Below are 16,472 nucleotides of genomic sequence, written 5' to 3' on the forward strand. Positions count from 1 at the left end.
CCCCCCTCTCCCTCCATGTTGTCGTTCCATCGTTCGAGTTTCACGAAAAAATGCAACATCAACAACTTTCGCGTGCGTGGAATTACTCGCGAGAGAATACCTACGCTTTCTGCAGGGAGAGATTTGTGCGAATAAAATCATACCGTTGAACGACCATACTTCACAGTGTGTGTTCGAATAGCTCTAACAAATACGAACGCTTCTCTTTTGACGGAGGTAACACAGACGCGAGTAATATTCCCAGTCGCGTATCGCCAAAGAGTGATACTTTATATTCCGCCAGAACATTGCACCTATCCCAACTTGGTTTGTGTTTGGAGAGGTAGTGGAAGAAAGCAGTGCGCACGAAGGGCGATAGAAAGGAGGAGGTTTTCCAACTTTCGACGAATTCAGCATGCTTCGTAACGTTTCAGATGCAAAACTAATTTTCCCGCTAAATCTATCAGCGGGTTCGAAAAATTTACCTTTGATATATTCATCGGAGCATTTGGCGCTCAAAATTCTGCCAAATTGTTCTCACTGATAAGTTAAAAATTTTTCTCAGAGTAGAAGAAACCGTCACTTCTCTCTCTTTCTGTCCAAGAATTCTCCGATTCATTCGTTTGCGAAAGGATACCACGATTTGAGAATACGACTCACCATTTCAAGTTCCTTCCGCAAAGCGAGCACCGCCTTCTCTCTGTCGGCCACGAGCTCCTCCAGGTACTGGTATCTCAGTTTCTTCCGAGCACGGCACTCCCTCGCACTCTGCCGGCTTCGTTCTGCAACAAAAGCGACAAAGCCGCGACGGTGAGAAGAAGACGTGAATTCACGTTAATACGAGAAATCGATACATGCAAAGCACCGATGGGGTCGTCGATCGGCCGCGCGAACGGCCATGAGCTGCGGCGACGCCCGGCTAAAGTTCCGGCCGAATTCGCGTCGGGCATAAATTTCTGCGGTTCTCGGCGTCAGGTTGTGACACATAATGGCAGGCCAAGTGGCGGACATATATCACCGCTCTACAAGAATTCACGATTTAATAATGTCGCGGAACGCGGCAAGACGCATGGCAATGTCGCCGCATATGCGACCGGAAACTTTCGCGCGGTCGACGCTCGCGGTAAACTATAGTTTTGTTCGGAGCCGAATAAACGTTTCGCGGCAGGTCGAGCGCGTTCGACTAAAAGAGTGAAATTGGCAGTCGTGAAACGACGCGATCGTAGGAAGCGGCAAGCTTCGGATTTTCGGATCCTTCTATTGCGCGACTCTTGTAAATTCTACCAGAGCATCGATTCCTACGCGACTTGCACTCCCACGATTCTCACAAACACTGAATTCTCAGACTTCCAATTCCGCGACCTCTGTGATCCTCACGCATTCCGACAACGAGGTCCTTGCGAGTTTGCTGATCACACAGGATTGTCTGGTAGTTTAACGTCTACGCTTCTACCTACGTTGAAGGATCGTAGAATTTCCGGACTCTTCAGAATCCTGAATACTCGCCGCGAAACTTTGAATTGATGACGTCAGAAGCGAGAAAACGCACGTCCAAAATTCTTGCGTATCATTTCCAAATAAAAAGATATTTGTGTATATAAGAGAACACTTCTGATCACTTGAGAATACTTGCAAAATACTCTGAAAACATTATCCTTATCCGTTAACAGTCAATAAATAATCGTGAAATTAACGTGACATGCAACACTTCTCTTTAATCTATCTCTGTTCACGACCTTGTCACGTTTATTCTACAGTTATTTATTAGCTATCAAGGAAAAAAAGTTAGATTTCGGGTACATTTTGCAAGTGACCGTACTTATGCGAGAATGATCGAATTCACATAAGTACATGTCGAAGAAAACGAGAATGAAAATTTGATATATGATTGAAAAGATATAGATAGCATTGAGGTTCTCTTCGCAATCGCTCAAGAGGTCAAACACAGTCAATGTTCTTCTCTCTAAGGATACTTATTGATCCTTAAAAAATGGATAAAAAAGACAAAACTTATGAAAATTAACACAATTGATAGAAAATAAAAATTGTTCTTTAATCAATTTAAGACATCCATAAGGCTTGGATCTTTTTTGGTTTATATAGAAAGACGTATAGACTGTTTATTGGTGACAAAAACTCAAAAATTCTGCGGGTTGGATCATAAACTATAGCCAAGTATGCTCAAGCGATCTGTTCATACAAGTATCTTTCTATTTGGGAATGGCACGCAATAATTCTCTCAGCGTGCCATTTCTCGTTTCTGACGTCACAATCCAACATGGCGAGTACCCAGGAGTCTTAAGATTGTAAACTAGATGTGGGGGCACGGCAAATTTCTTCTGGAAAGCTCGCGCGAGATACAATAAACGTCTTTTTACGATCGTGACTCGTCGCATCGTTCATGGCTCATCGGGCTAGCCTTTTACGCGGCAATAAACGTCGTTGGTCGTCTCATTGCGGATTTTTAAGGGACACGGCCAAGTCGCCGGCGAATTTAAACGGCTGGCCGCCGATCGGCGCAACCTGACCTCCGTGAATTTTATCGGAAAGAGATTCGTTGACGTCGATTGGAGCTGACGCGCGCGATCGGCGTGGAGTCGCGTCGCGCCGCATCTGGGAGATCGATACCACCAGCGCGCCGCGGAAATTAAGCGTTCTCGCACAGTCAATTTGTGGCTCCATTTGGGATCTCGTTGTGACGGCCGACATCTGGACCGAATCGAGGCACTTCGAGAGCGGGTTTAAATAAAACCGAGTCCCTCGGCCATGTATACGGAATAAAATGGAACCTTCGAGTTCGTTCGTTCGTTCGTTCGTTCGTTCGTTCGTTCGTTCGTTCGTTCATTGGTTCGTTCACTCGTTCGCTCGCTCGCGCACGAATGGAACGCAAGAACGGTGCCGGAAAGAGCCGTGCGTACAATTTCCGGTATGTAGGATGTCGCGGATGGCTCTTTAAGAGCGCGGCTAAGGCGCGAGCCGAGGAAAACGACGGTTGTTTTAACAGCGAGATGTCGACACAACTACAGTTACTCGACGATGAGACTTGAAGTTTCGACCTCACCAAACTGGCAGGTGTAGATAACAGAATCTAATGTTTCAATTAACACCACCGTTCTCCTCGCCGTTCTCTGTGCGGTCTTAAGAGATATAATTTCAATCTTCAGCACGCGTATTAGAAGATTACCACACGGATAATGGTTACCCGCGAAAGTTCTTTCACCGAGAAAATATCGGCCGTGAACTGTTTCTGCAGTCAGAGGAAAGTCAGGTGATTCTAGAGGGAGGAGGAGGTGGTGGTTGGAAATGCCCTATGGATTACGCGTTCCCTGAGGTAGGTCGGAAAGAACCGGAGGGCGAAGACCGAAGAAGAAAGGGAGCAAAATAGCGTGCGCGCGCGCGCGCGAGAGAGAGAGAGAGACGATTATAAAGTTTCCAGCTTCCGAATGAGAGGACCACGCGTTCCAGAAATAACCCCGCGAAATTACTCGCTGCGGTCTGTGCAACGGCCAAGCGGCAGGGCGAGTTAGTTTCGCCCATCTTCTCTTCCTCCGCCAATTCCACCTTCTCCTTTCCGCTCCCTCGCCTTTGTACCGACCTCCGCGCGACTGCAAAACGACGGAATTGCAAAATAGCTGAACGCCGTGTTATGGTGGCGCGCACCGTCGACGCCGCGGCCGGTGATCCTCCGGTTCGCCGGCGTCGAGGAGCGACGATCGCCGTCGTGGGATATGACCCGCGCGTATAAATATTCATTCGCCAGGGAGATAAACATCGCCGCAGCGTGTGCCGAAGCGATTCGCCGCGTTTTCGAACGACGTCGACGCGCGACCTCGCGCGACAACGACGCGTTATCGTCGCCTCCATTAAGCGCTTTAATCAAGCACCACGGGGTACTGTCGAGACGAGGGAAGGAGGGGAAAGGGTTGGACAGCTGAATCGTATCCACGAGTCTTCGCGTCAGTTATGACGAATGCTGTCTCTTCTTATTGTTGTTGCTGTTATTGTTCTTGCACGTGACTTTATATACACCGATGAAATTGCAGCAACGATTACGTTAAAATTCTATTTCTTTTTACAATGTTCTTTGTGAAGCTGGACTACATTGCCGGGGAGGGATGGGGAAGATAGAATGGTGTCCTGCGGCTATAAATTATGAAAAATAGCGCACGCTATTATATCATATGAAATCGTATTCTACTCCGAGGGGATTTATCCCCTCATTCACTGGAAATAAAATTATTAAATTACTACACGGGAAAAAAGGTTTGGTTGAATTAACCAAATATCTGTTCGAATATAAACGATTCAGAAATTCCGATTGAAGTAACCCAAATTCTGTTTAAATCAACCAAAAATCTTGTTAACTTAAACAGAATTCGAGTTATTTCAATCGAAATTTCTGGGTCGTTCATATTCGACCAGATATTTGGTTAATTCAACCAAACCTTTTTTTCCGTGTATAAAACTAGTAAACCCAACGATTTCTCTCTATCTAATATACGATATAAAAAGTATTCAAGTACTCATAATGATTCTGTAATAAAATTTCAGATGTGTACGACATTCTTAAACAAATATATAGTAATTCCGACCATAACTCTGTACGGTCCAAGAATACAAAAATTCTCGTAATTTTTACTACAATATTTTTTCCGTGTACATTAGATTAGTAGTGACGATTCGAGCCACCACAGATAAGCTCTGTCAATGACGATATCAGTCGGAATTATTATTTTTATCAGCTTCGTGTTTCATATCTTTCAATGCGCACTTCCGCGTTCTCACGTGAAATGAGTTTCTCTTTCTCATGAACTCCAATAATTCGCTCGGGGATCTAACGGCGCTTACAGCACGTGACGTTGACAAAAATTTTCAATTGTAATCAGCCCGAACGCATAATCCATAATTTATTGCGTTCTCTATATGACAGCCAATTAACGCATCGTACAACTGAAATGGGACGAAATGCATTCGGATTAATAATTATTGATTATAATCATTAAGTAATCATAATTAATAAGTCATAATTAATTGGTATATGCGTATATCTAAACATATTGAAATATATAATTAATATAGGAATAATCTCTCGGAGCTGACACAAAATCACCGGCTACTAATAAATTACGCTCAGTTGCGTCAATCGCAAAATAATTTTGTTGCAATTTTAGAAGCTCCTTTTCTATCAAATAAGCGATCTTTTTCCGCAATAACAAAAAAAAAAATAAAAGAAAGAAAACCACGAACAAAACGGCGAGATCGGAATGCTCGAGCAATTGTCGGGAATGTCGACAAACACACCTGTTATACCGCGGCCGCTCGCTCACGTCGAAGTACTTACCAAGCTTAGCTTTCATATCGGCCCTGTCCGCCGCCTTCCTTCCAGGCTTGCGTCCCCTTTTGCCCCCCTCTTTCCGATCACCGCGAGATCCCTCCTGCAAATAAAACAACAAGAAAGTTAATTACGGTAAGACCGTGGCGTATCTCATAAATATTAACAAGCGAATAATCAGACGACGTCGTCGTCGAGAACGTCGTGCGTTTACGTCTCGAGTACGGTTAGTATTGCACAGCGCCGAGATGGAGAAGATCATTCATACTGCTCGTCAAAATCAATCCATTTTGCCGAATGGCTTTTGGGACTTCGATAAATAATGCCACCGGAGGGTTTCATAATTAATGATCCCGACACTGTGCGGACATATGCAGACCGCGCCACAGTGACAAATCTTGCGCGAGGAGCCGAGACGGCATTAAAAATTGACGCGTTGCAAAACGCGACTGGATTATTACGCGCTCTGGCGAAACGAAAGCGCACCATGAATAATTCGCCGCGGGGTAATTTACGATTCAATCAGCTCGCGGTCTCTTCCATACTCTACATACGCGCACATACACACACTCTCTCTCTCTCTCTCTCTCTCCCTCCCCCCTCTCGCACGCTCACACACACGTACAAAAGACCATCATAATACCGCTTGATCCGCAGCGGAGTTTCGCCCCCGATTAATATCTTGAGCGAGACACGGCGGTGTCGTTTTCAATGGAAACAAAAGCTCATTGTGTCGCCGAGAGAGAAAGAGAGAAAGCGGGAGGGAGGGAGGGAGGGAAAGAGGAGGGGAGAGGGGGAGAAAGAGAGAGGAGCAGAGACACCCGTGAAAAGCTCGGGATGAAACCATCTTCTCCGTCGATCGTAAACGCAATGGGGGGCGCAATCGCGGTCGCAACGATACAACGCCCCTCTGCTCGCGGTTGCACAAAAGTGCAACGAGTATCGTTTAATATCCGCGCTTGCCGAACGATGTCTGATAAACGTCCGCTTACCGCCGCGAGACAGTCACTCGGGCTTTACGATTGTCGTAATCCGGGATCGTGTCAGACACGGGGAAAGTTCCAAGCGGGGTGAGAGACGAAAAGACGCGACGACACGACTAGACAGCCGGGTCACAACTCTTTCGCGTTTCTTGTTTGGCGGATATGACTTCCGATTTGGTCTTTTTCTAGCGGTATTCAGGAAGAAACCTTTTGGCATACTGTAATGCGCTGTCACGTTTTATCACCGCCCGCGTGCGCATCACTCGCCGGGCGTGTAAATTCTCGACGAAATCGCGCAATCAGAACGCCGCGACGTTGCGTACATCTTATTACGAGAAGACTGAGTATGCGCGATCTTGTATTTACCGCACTCGAGTTAATATTTATGTAAAGTACGTCGCAAATTCGTCCAAGTTACAAACTAGAAAGAGAGAAAGAGAGAGGGAAGGAGAGCCTTTATATCGATGTAATATGTTTTCGCGGCGACTGTGAATTTTCTCGTGTCGTTCGCGGGAAGCACGGGAAATGCAAGACAATCGCCCGCAAGAAACAATCTCGCGGCCCCGAAAGGGAAGTTTGGGCCACGTGAACGAATAGGATACGCGCCTACTCCACTATCTTCTCGATTCTCGACCCCCTGCGAAAGCCGTTAAAATTTACACGTCCCTCGGGCACGGTCGTTGCATACCGCGGCTCTCAGCTATGCATACGCGCTCAGGAGTGACAAAATACAAATTCCGCCCCCTTTTAGCACCGCTGTTTACCTCCAAGCTGCCCTTTCCTCTCAATCCTATCTGATATTAAATCTCCCCGAACCCCGTTTCCTCCCCCTGAATAACGTCCGGCTTCTTTGGTTGGTCTTAAACCAGCCTCCACTGTCGTCTCGGTACCTACGGCGTTCTCTTGTTCCCTATCTCTCTCGCAGCCAACGTGTCTTTGCGCGAGATAATCGCCAGTTGATCCCCCGCGCGCGCGAGAAAATGCAGGAACGTCATAGAACTTCAAGAGAACTTCGTAACTTCGGACGCGAAAATTCGCTCAGAGGATTACGCGACAGTCTGTAAATTGAGAGCGTGGTGCGCGCAAACACAGGATACGCCGTTGTATTTTTTCCTATTTTTTTCTTGTTTTTTCGTTATAATACATATCGCGATGCAGTTACACCGGAACGGGAGATAGGGATGTAAACATCTCGTTAACAAATGTAATATCTCTCATGATATTGCAGGAATATTGGATTACGCGCAATTTTTTTCTATGAAAATCGACTGTTATTCTGTAAAAATTTAAACGCTATTCCAATTATTGAACGGAGCCACTCGGTAATTCGAACAAAAGCTTGAACAAAAGACAAACGAGTTTTTTAATAAGCAAACAGATAATTTTTTTGTTAGAGCTTTGAGAAAATTTCGTCTGCAAATGAGAAAAAAGAATATAGTTATACGACGAGCATAATTAATGTTGAAGAAGCCTGCGAGTAATGGCTCTTGAATAAATTTTCTCCAAGCGAATACACGAGACAACGGCCATTTGTTCCGCGCTACTCCGTCGTATTTGACGCAAAATTACACATGTGTCCCCCAAATTGGCTTCCTCTCCTTTTGATCATTTCAGTAAATATAATTAATTTTTAATTGCGAGTCGCAAGAGGGACGCACAGGAGAGCGGGCGCATGTGGGGAACGTATGCTCGCGTTAATTGCAAATTGCGACTAAGCAAAAAATAAAAAGTGTCCTGCAATTAGTCGACCATGACGTTCGCCTCAAAGGAGATCGCGCGAGTGAAAGCGGAAAGCATAAAACATCCAGCGAGGAATCACCTTCCGTATCGAGTGCACTTTGTGCGGATACTTTACCTTTACATCAACCGGCTGTAGGCAACAAGAAAAAAAGAAGCTGCATGCAACAACAAGTGCCCGAGAAAGGCTACAAGCTTTTCAGTTACTATAATTATAAAATCAATTCGTATCATCGCCAACGTATTAAAAACATGTCGTTTACCAGTAAGAGCATCATTTACTCCAAGTTTATTGCAAAGAGTTACCCCTCCAAACTTTAATGTTTCCTAATGCAGGCAAAAAAGTAAGTGCGGAAGTTCGAATGCCTTTACGATCACCATGAAATCGTATCTGGGTCACGGAACGCAGACGATCCTGCCGCTATAAACCTTTTCCGGTACCTGTCAGACATTCGCTGACGTTGCCGTCTACTTCCCTGTCTCTCCAGCCTGTCGCGCACTCGCGCATCCCACACTTCGCGCGCGACACGCCCGCGAGAACGGCGTATATATAGGGTGTCCGACACGAGATGGCCAAAAGCCACAGGATTAGGTCAGACTGAAGAAAAAATTCCTCCATCATTTCTCAAACAATCACCTAAAATTTTGAGATATCAATGAAAAAAAAAGAAAAATGTACACAAATAAAAGTAGTTTCGTCATAATTAAGAGCTGCTCGCTTATAACTTTAACTTACTACGCAGAGTTCGTCAAGTCAGCGTTAGGACAGCGTCTGCCATTTGTAGGGAGGAAGTGAGAGAGTGAGAGAGAAACTGCGCTTCGTTATTTCAGTCTTAGAGCTTCTCTCTCACTCTCGCTCACGTCACTCTTAAGAATGGCGGACAGGATGCAGACCAATCAGGAATAATCATGCTTTGTCCTGACTCTGGCTGAAGGAGCTCTAAGCACGACAATATTTACGTCGTGGTGCACTCAAATGCTCACCATAACAAGCTGTAGCAAATATTCTTCTGTGACGTCAGCTGCGGATATGTTCTACTGTATCATTAACCTTTACTCGCTCATCATCGCAAGAAACGATATGATCATGTGATTCAATTAACCAGCCAAACAATTTCCCTCCATATCCATATTTCTAGGACTCTACACGGAAAAAAAGGTTTGGTTGAATTAACCAAATATCTGGTTGAATATGAACGATCCAGAAATTCCGGTTTAAGTAACCCGAATTCTGTTTGAGTCAACCAAAAATCTTGTTAACTTAAACAAAATTCGGGTTACTTCAATCGGAATTTCTGGATCGTTTATATTCGACCAGATATTTGGTTAATTCAACCAAACCGTTTTTTCGATTATTTCTCGACGCATCGCAAGCGTGCCGTGCGCGTGTCGCTAAGGGCTTTTGCACGTAAAAAAATTTCAACCGTAAGGTCGTAAGAAAACTGACCAATCAGAGTTGATTATTCTCCTTGCGTTCGAGGAATAATCGATTGTGATTGGTCAGTTTTCTCACGGTTACGGTTAAAATTTTTCTACGTGCAAAGACCCTAACATTCGCGTTTCAGTCATTTTGTTCAGATCACGGTTCGTCTCAATCTTTTTTCATTATCTCGAAATTTCTTTTTCCATGATCTCGAAATATGGTTGTTTGAAAAACGCTGGAGAAATTTTTCGTTTGACTCGCACACGTTGGCGTGTCTTGCGTCAGACACCCCGTAGATTCTAATCCCCCCGTTCCTCTCCTGGCCGCGTGCGACAACCTATCGACGATCTGATCGACGTGCATCCGATCGACGAAGAAACAATCCGTCTGCTTCCGGGGCTCGACAATCGCCACTTACGAGCGCTGCTTCGACGCGGAAAGCGTTTCCGCGTTGGTCGGAGTAAATGCGCGAGCGCGTACAAAATGCACCGGTAAATGGCAGGTCGGCACAGAAGAGAGAGAGAGGGAGATATCTCGTATCGCGTATCATATCGACGGAAAATTTACATAAAGCATATCCGATGGTTATCGACGCGCGAAAAGCGCTATTCAATTACGTTTCTTCGCGTGGCCATCGTGACGAGATGTCCCTTCAATATTATCACGCTTTTATTATGCAAAAACAGAAAGCGAAATAATGTTGAACTTGTAGAATATAATTCACATCGGCGCGTATATTTACCTCGACGCGGTACATTATTCCATATTTTAGATTATACAGATGCACAGCGCGGGCTTGTTTTATTGACGACACGTGAACCCGTGTCGTTAACTCGTTTCGTGACGCTCGAAACGACGGAGATTTCATAGGGTCGCTCGATTAAGTGCTTTCGCGTTTTAAATTGGCAGAACTCTCTCGCCTGAAATATTCACGAATCGGGGAACATCGCGTCCTGCCGATGTCCCGAAGTCGTAAAACGGAAGTACAACGTACTAAATCTCCCGCTCGACTCATCTTCCGCAAATGTGTGAGAACTCGTACATTCAGTTTCGCGAGTGCCTTAGCTTCCGATAGATCGATAGTTCCCACAAAATTTCGATCATCCGTGTGTGTGTGTGTGTATCTGGAGTTTCTAGATAACACGTCCCTGCCTTCTAAATTAATTAACAGTAATGAAAAATGCATAGCTACGAACGAATGTAGTCGAAAATATATTCAGAAACTATCGATCTATCAAATACAAGGCGAAATTAAGTACATAGCCTTTGCTAACAGGTCGACGTTATCTATCAAGATTCTTGTCTCTGGCATCATATTATCTATCTCACTGATTTGCTAATCTTCTCTTATTTAATATTTCGATATTTTACATGGTAATTTTAAAGATGACAGGAGTCTCTTTGCTCAAATAGACGTGTTCTGCACACGTACTTGCACACGTATGTGTCTTGTGTCATACACTGTCATAGACCCGATATGATCGTCCGATACTAATATTATTTGAGCGAATCAGTGTCAATGACAAGTGCAAGAAATGCCGCGTCGACACGTCGCGACAAGCACCGCATATAAGCTGCATATATCGAAGAATGACGGGATTATTCCTTAATAACCTACTAAGTGTTACGTCTCGACGATCGCACATCGCTATTTTCAACACTCACGATACGTATTTCCGCACGGAACTCACTTTCGACGGACAAAAGACGCGTAAAATGCGGAGTGATGTCGATCGATGTGTCAATAGCGGTTGTCGGCGCAGAAAAACTGATATCCAAGATGGCCGCGCAATCGATTACGTACGTCGAAGATGACGTTACGAAGTGAACATCACGCTTAGAGTTCCTCTAGTCAAAATTGGGACAAAGTATGATGACTATGATTGGTTTCTTACGACCTTACGGTTACGGTTAAAATTTGTTTACGTGGAAAGGCCCTAACAGTCGCGACATTTTGTGAGATCACGGTTCGTCAATCTTTTTTCATTATCTCGAAACTTCTTTTTCCGTGATCTCGAAATGTGCACTGAGAGAAGAATTTAGTAAATATTATCAAAATTTGGTTACTATTACTAAATGATAGACGTAAATATAGCGGGCCAAAGCTATGGCAATACTTATTAATTAATTTAGTTCTGTAAAATAAATTATTTATTTGACAGAAGTAAAATTTATTTGCTTCCAGAATATATTTGGTAAATAAAACTTATTGAATAGTTGAGCAAAATAAGCGATTTTGTAATAGTTACAAAATTTTTGATAGGTTCAACCAACTATTTGTAATAATAGATATTGAAACGATAAAATAGCTGCAAATGAATGAATTTTTCGTTGTGCTGCAACAAAACATACTTATACTGGTAACAAAATGGAACTCGTACCTACTGAATTTTTTATTATATAGAATATAACGATTTCATAACAATTATCAAATATCTGTTCATAACTGTAATATATTTCATATGTTAAATATTTAACATTAAGTAACTATTACTAAATTACTTAATTGATGTTACTGTGAATGCAATTACGTCATACTCCCGATCTATTAAATATTTGGTAATTATTATCATATTTAGTGTTAGTTACTAAGGATTCAATGAATTTTTGTAACTAAATGCAGTTTGTTATAGTTACCAGTCTTTTCTCTCAGTGTGGTTGTTTGAAAAACGCTGGAGAAATTATTCGTTTGACTTGGGCACACGTTGGCGTGTTTTGCGTCAGACACCCCGTAGATTCTAATCCGTTCCTCTCCTGGCCGCGTGCGACAACCTATCGACGATCTGTATTCTGCCCACCATTTTTAAAGGCGAGTAGGAATAAGAGAAAAACTTTAGTAAGAGTGAGGGGAAGCTCTGAGACTGAAATGACGAATCACGCTGCATATTTCTCTCTTACTCACTTCTTTTCTACAAATAGGAAAATGTCCAAACTCTGACTTGAGGAACTCTAGTCACGCTCCTACACTGAGATTATCTGTACATTCAGTTCCGCGGATGCGATGCCATTCAACAGATCGATAGAGATTTTCGAGCTACGCGTTTCTCATCGCTATTAATTGATTCAGAAGACATATTTCCGCTTTCTGGACCAATTAATAGTGATGAGAAACACATAACTAGATATGGCCGGTCGAAAACTTTTAATAACTATCGATCTATTGACAGTGAGGCGTCCACGGGGCGAGCGTGTATGATTTACTAACACCATCTAGTCGAAGCCATTTCCACGGCATTCGCAATTTTAACGGCCGTCAAACTATCTGAGAGACGAAATGTAAGGTTTCACGGCGCGAACGTAAAATTTTACGATATTTCTCTGATATTTCTCGTCGTTATCAGTATAAGCATGCGAGGCAATGTTTCTCGTTTAAAAAGTAATTTCAGTTATCTGAAACTCGATTACTTGATGCCGTTGTAGAAAATTGGACACGGTCCTGCCCCCACCGAGACGCAAGTTCCCAGAAAGGCAATATCTGTTTTAATCTCTCCAATTTGCGTTCGCGCGAAAGAGAGAAAAGAATCTGTTAGCGCATTATCGGTCTTCTCCGATTTTCTGCGACTCAAGACTATTAAGAGGTAGAATTCCCTCCCACACGCGCCCGTAAGAACACTCCGTCGCGGTAGCTTCGTGCAGAAGAACATTCGCATCCATCCGCCAGTTGTTTTCATTCGATCGCGACAATCTCGAGATTACATTGAGTTAATGCCTCCTCCCTTAGGGAACAAGACCGAATCGGACCCTGATAATGACAAGGAAAGCAAAGGCGTGGCCTACTTATTATCTACGCGAGCCCTTCGCGCGCGTAACGCTTTCACGCCGCTTTTAGATACCGCGTACTTTTTGTAGAGTGGAACCGGGGAAGGGGGAGGGGAACCAACTGGTCTAGGTAAAACGTATTTGCCCTAAAAGCAACGCAGTAAAATGTCATTATCTCTTATGAATACATTTACTGCGCTCGTATCAGCCGCACCTTCCAAAACGTATAAAAAATATATTTCTGCTAAAAGGGACACACATGCACGTAACGTAAAAGTCGCTCAGCGCCGGACTTAAGACTCTACGTACTGCTTTAATATTAATCAAGCTCTCCGGGCGACCGCATCTCAATAGGAACATTTCGACGTTACCTTGCCGCCGGTTACCGGATATTCAATACAACGTCATTGTGTATGCGTGCGTGTGTACCGGAGTCCGGATGACCGTAAAGCATATTGTACACAATCGAATGGAGACGCAGCGACACGATCCGCACAGCCGAATCTCCCCTTATGCCTTCGGCCACTGACGTTAACGTTAACCTGAGATACTAAAGCCTGAGGCGCAACTTGGGCGAATAAAATCTCGAGTAAAGTGCTCTCTGATCTCTAAAGTGCAATCGATGTATTTATCATGGAAATGCTACATTCATAACTAACGATGCAATCACAAGATCAGCAAAATCACGATCAGCTGAAATGATCAGTTGACAGTAGCGACTGTTCCCATTATTAATGCATGGAAAGGAAAGTTCGGATTGACCAAATTTCTGGTAAAATATGAACGAGAAAGCAGGTATTTTGTTTCAAGTCACCGGAATTCTGTTTAATGGCGAATTCGATTGGATGCATAAGCATACCCTAAGGTCGGTATCATAGATCGTTCTTATGTTGAAGTTGTATTTGTAAGTTTTTCTTGTACTTGAAATCGTCTCAAATTTACCTCCAGATCCCAAGTAGAAACATCTCAGGGAAAAACTGATTACTGGTTAGTAACAAGACAGTTTTTACTGGTTAGGATTAATTAGACAGTTACTGTTTTGAAACTTGGCAGAAAATACTGGCTATTTTTTTATGGCCAATTACTAGTCAGAAACTAGGCTTAAAAAAATAGTAAGTAAATACTGGACAGTTTTTGTCCATTAAAAACTTTGAAAATACTGTTCAGTATTTCTTGTTGAAAATGTTATGCATTTTCTGTTCAGTAAAAAATCGGAAATTACTGACGAATTTTTTTGAGATAGTTCCTGACCAAAATAAAATAAAATATTATATTAAAGATAAAAAAAATTTTTTTAATAAAAATTATAAAAATTTTAATAAAATTATTGTTTCGATACATATATAGTTAAATTATTTATAACTATTAATAAACTGAAAAAAAATAGATACTGATCAGAAACCAATAAAAAAATTCTTATAAAATAGTCAAAAATTACATAGAAACTAATAAAAAAACTGCTTAGAAACTACTAATAAACAGGTTAGATACTGATCAAAACCTAGTTAAAAACTGATCTGAAACTGCCTAATTCAATTGTCCAGTTTTTGACGAAGTGAGCGTCGACCAAACTAGTCAGTTTCTAATCAAGAAAACTGACTAAAAACTAGCTAGTTACCAAAAATTTCCGGACAGTTACTGGTCAGAAACTGGATAAATATCTACTCGAGATGCTATACAAATCCTTCGCTTATCGGCTACAGAGCATTCGGAGACGAATTTAAGACGATCTCGAGTATAAGAACGGACTATGATATACTGATCTAATGTATACTAGGCCGCATCAATCGAATTAATCAAATTCACCATACTCTCTTAAAATGAATCAGTGAATAGTCACCGAAATCAGTTATAAGTATAGCACTGAAAGTGCTCAATGTATATTCTCTGTGTTCAGTGATGTTTGACTGATTCATTTTAAGAGAGTAGGTTTACAAGATTAATGTGGACAGAATTCTGACTTCAACCGGAATTTCTAGTTTATTCATATTCCAGAAGCTTGGTTAATTCAACCAAACGTTCTTCCCATGTACATTTTGTGAAAGACACAAACTGTCTGTAGAAGCTGTTAGTTCCATCGCCTCAAACGCAGAAAGTTGGATTTGATACAACGTAAAATGAAGGTGTGTATTAACAGAGTTTGCAGTGGAATTTTACTTTCACTCGTCGATATCAGTGAGGTGTAAGACGGAACGATAAAGCGGGAGCGTTTTCACTGAGTGCTCACTGATCATCGGTGAGATAATTCTTTTGCTGATTCGGTCAGGAATATCCTCGCTGATTCGCTTTAAGAGAGTAGAAGATGGTTTATGGGATTTTAAACACTCTGTCGCAAATTCGTCACTCCAAATATATGTAATGTACAAAAGACTGTCTCGAAATGAAAAAATAAAGGCCGAAAAAGATGACAAGGGAAACGTATGCTCCAACGCGAGACTGCCGCGAATAAACGCGAAGGTCCTTTCAGCGTGTCTGTAACGCCACAGACGCGGGCTCGATTCGAATCACGTTCCGGTTTTTGCAAAGCCGAATTCACAACAATAAGCGACGTCGCCCGTGCGGAAACATTAAACGTGAGACTACTTCGTGTCTGTAAATTAAAACTGAGAAAATGTTCGTGCAGAAAACTGGATTACCGAAGGAGAACCAATCCATTTAACTTCATTAAAATTTCGCCCGGTCCGTCCCGAGCAAATGCAGAACACCTGAAATCCGCTCAAAGATTACTCTGAAATATAAATAAAGCCTAGTCCCGCTTCAGCAGACGGGCATTACCATCTTCGCCATGCAAATTTTCGAATATGTTATTCCGCCGTGAGTCTACCGCACTCTTATCTCTCTACCGGCATAGTCGTTAAATCGTTCTCTTGGAAATTAAAAGGGGAGTCACGAGGGTCGAAAAGATTGTGTCGACAGTTCTTCTAATCCCGCCGCCGGCAAAGCCGTTCCCCGCGAGTTTACACGAGAATTAATAACGAAAAGTTCAAATAGATTATATTACACTGCAAAATCAAACTAACGACTCTTCTTCTCTCTTTGCCTCCTCCGCTCTCTCCCTTTACGGTTACCAATAATTTAAAACCCCGGGAGAAAGACCATTCATTAGACCGCATTCCTAGTTCGCGCTCCACCGCCAAATGAGTCTCAGGTGATCGCTTTTCGAAAGAAAACTCTTTAATTACAACTGCGCCATCGCCGTTCCACTCTCTCTCTCTCTCTCTCTCTCTCTCTCTCTCTCTCTCTCTCTCTCTCTCTCTCT

The 16,472-nt window shown here is 42.9% G+C and overlaps 1 protein-coding gene across 1 annotated transcript in view; it reads right to left on the minus strand.

Annotated features, from left to right (window-relative positions):
* The window catches only part of LOC116840808 (REPTOR-binding partner), a 30,194-nt gene that overhangs the window by 1,605 nt on the left and 12,117 nt on the right, over positions 1-16,472 (minus strand). The window contains exons 3-4 of the mRNA XM_032808016.1: positions 5,321-5,414; positions 640-761 (exon numbers count right to left, since the gene is read on the minus strand). Coding sequence (XP_032663907.1) covers positions 640-761; positions 5,321-5,414 — 216 coding nt within the window. The remainder of the gene's footprint in view (positions 1-639; positions 762-5,320; positions 5,415-16,472) is intronic.

Source organism: Odontomachus brunneus, unplaced genomic scaffold (assembly GCF_010583005.1).
Source record: "Odontomachus brunneus isolate Ranch 3 - 2012 unplaced genomic scaffold, Obru_v1 Obru_scaffold_012, whole genome shotgun sequence".
In the NCBI taxonomy this organism is placed as follows: Eukaryota; Metazoa; Arthropoda; class Insecta; order Hymenoptera; family Formicidae; genus Odontomachus; species Odontomachus brunneus.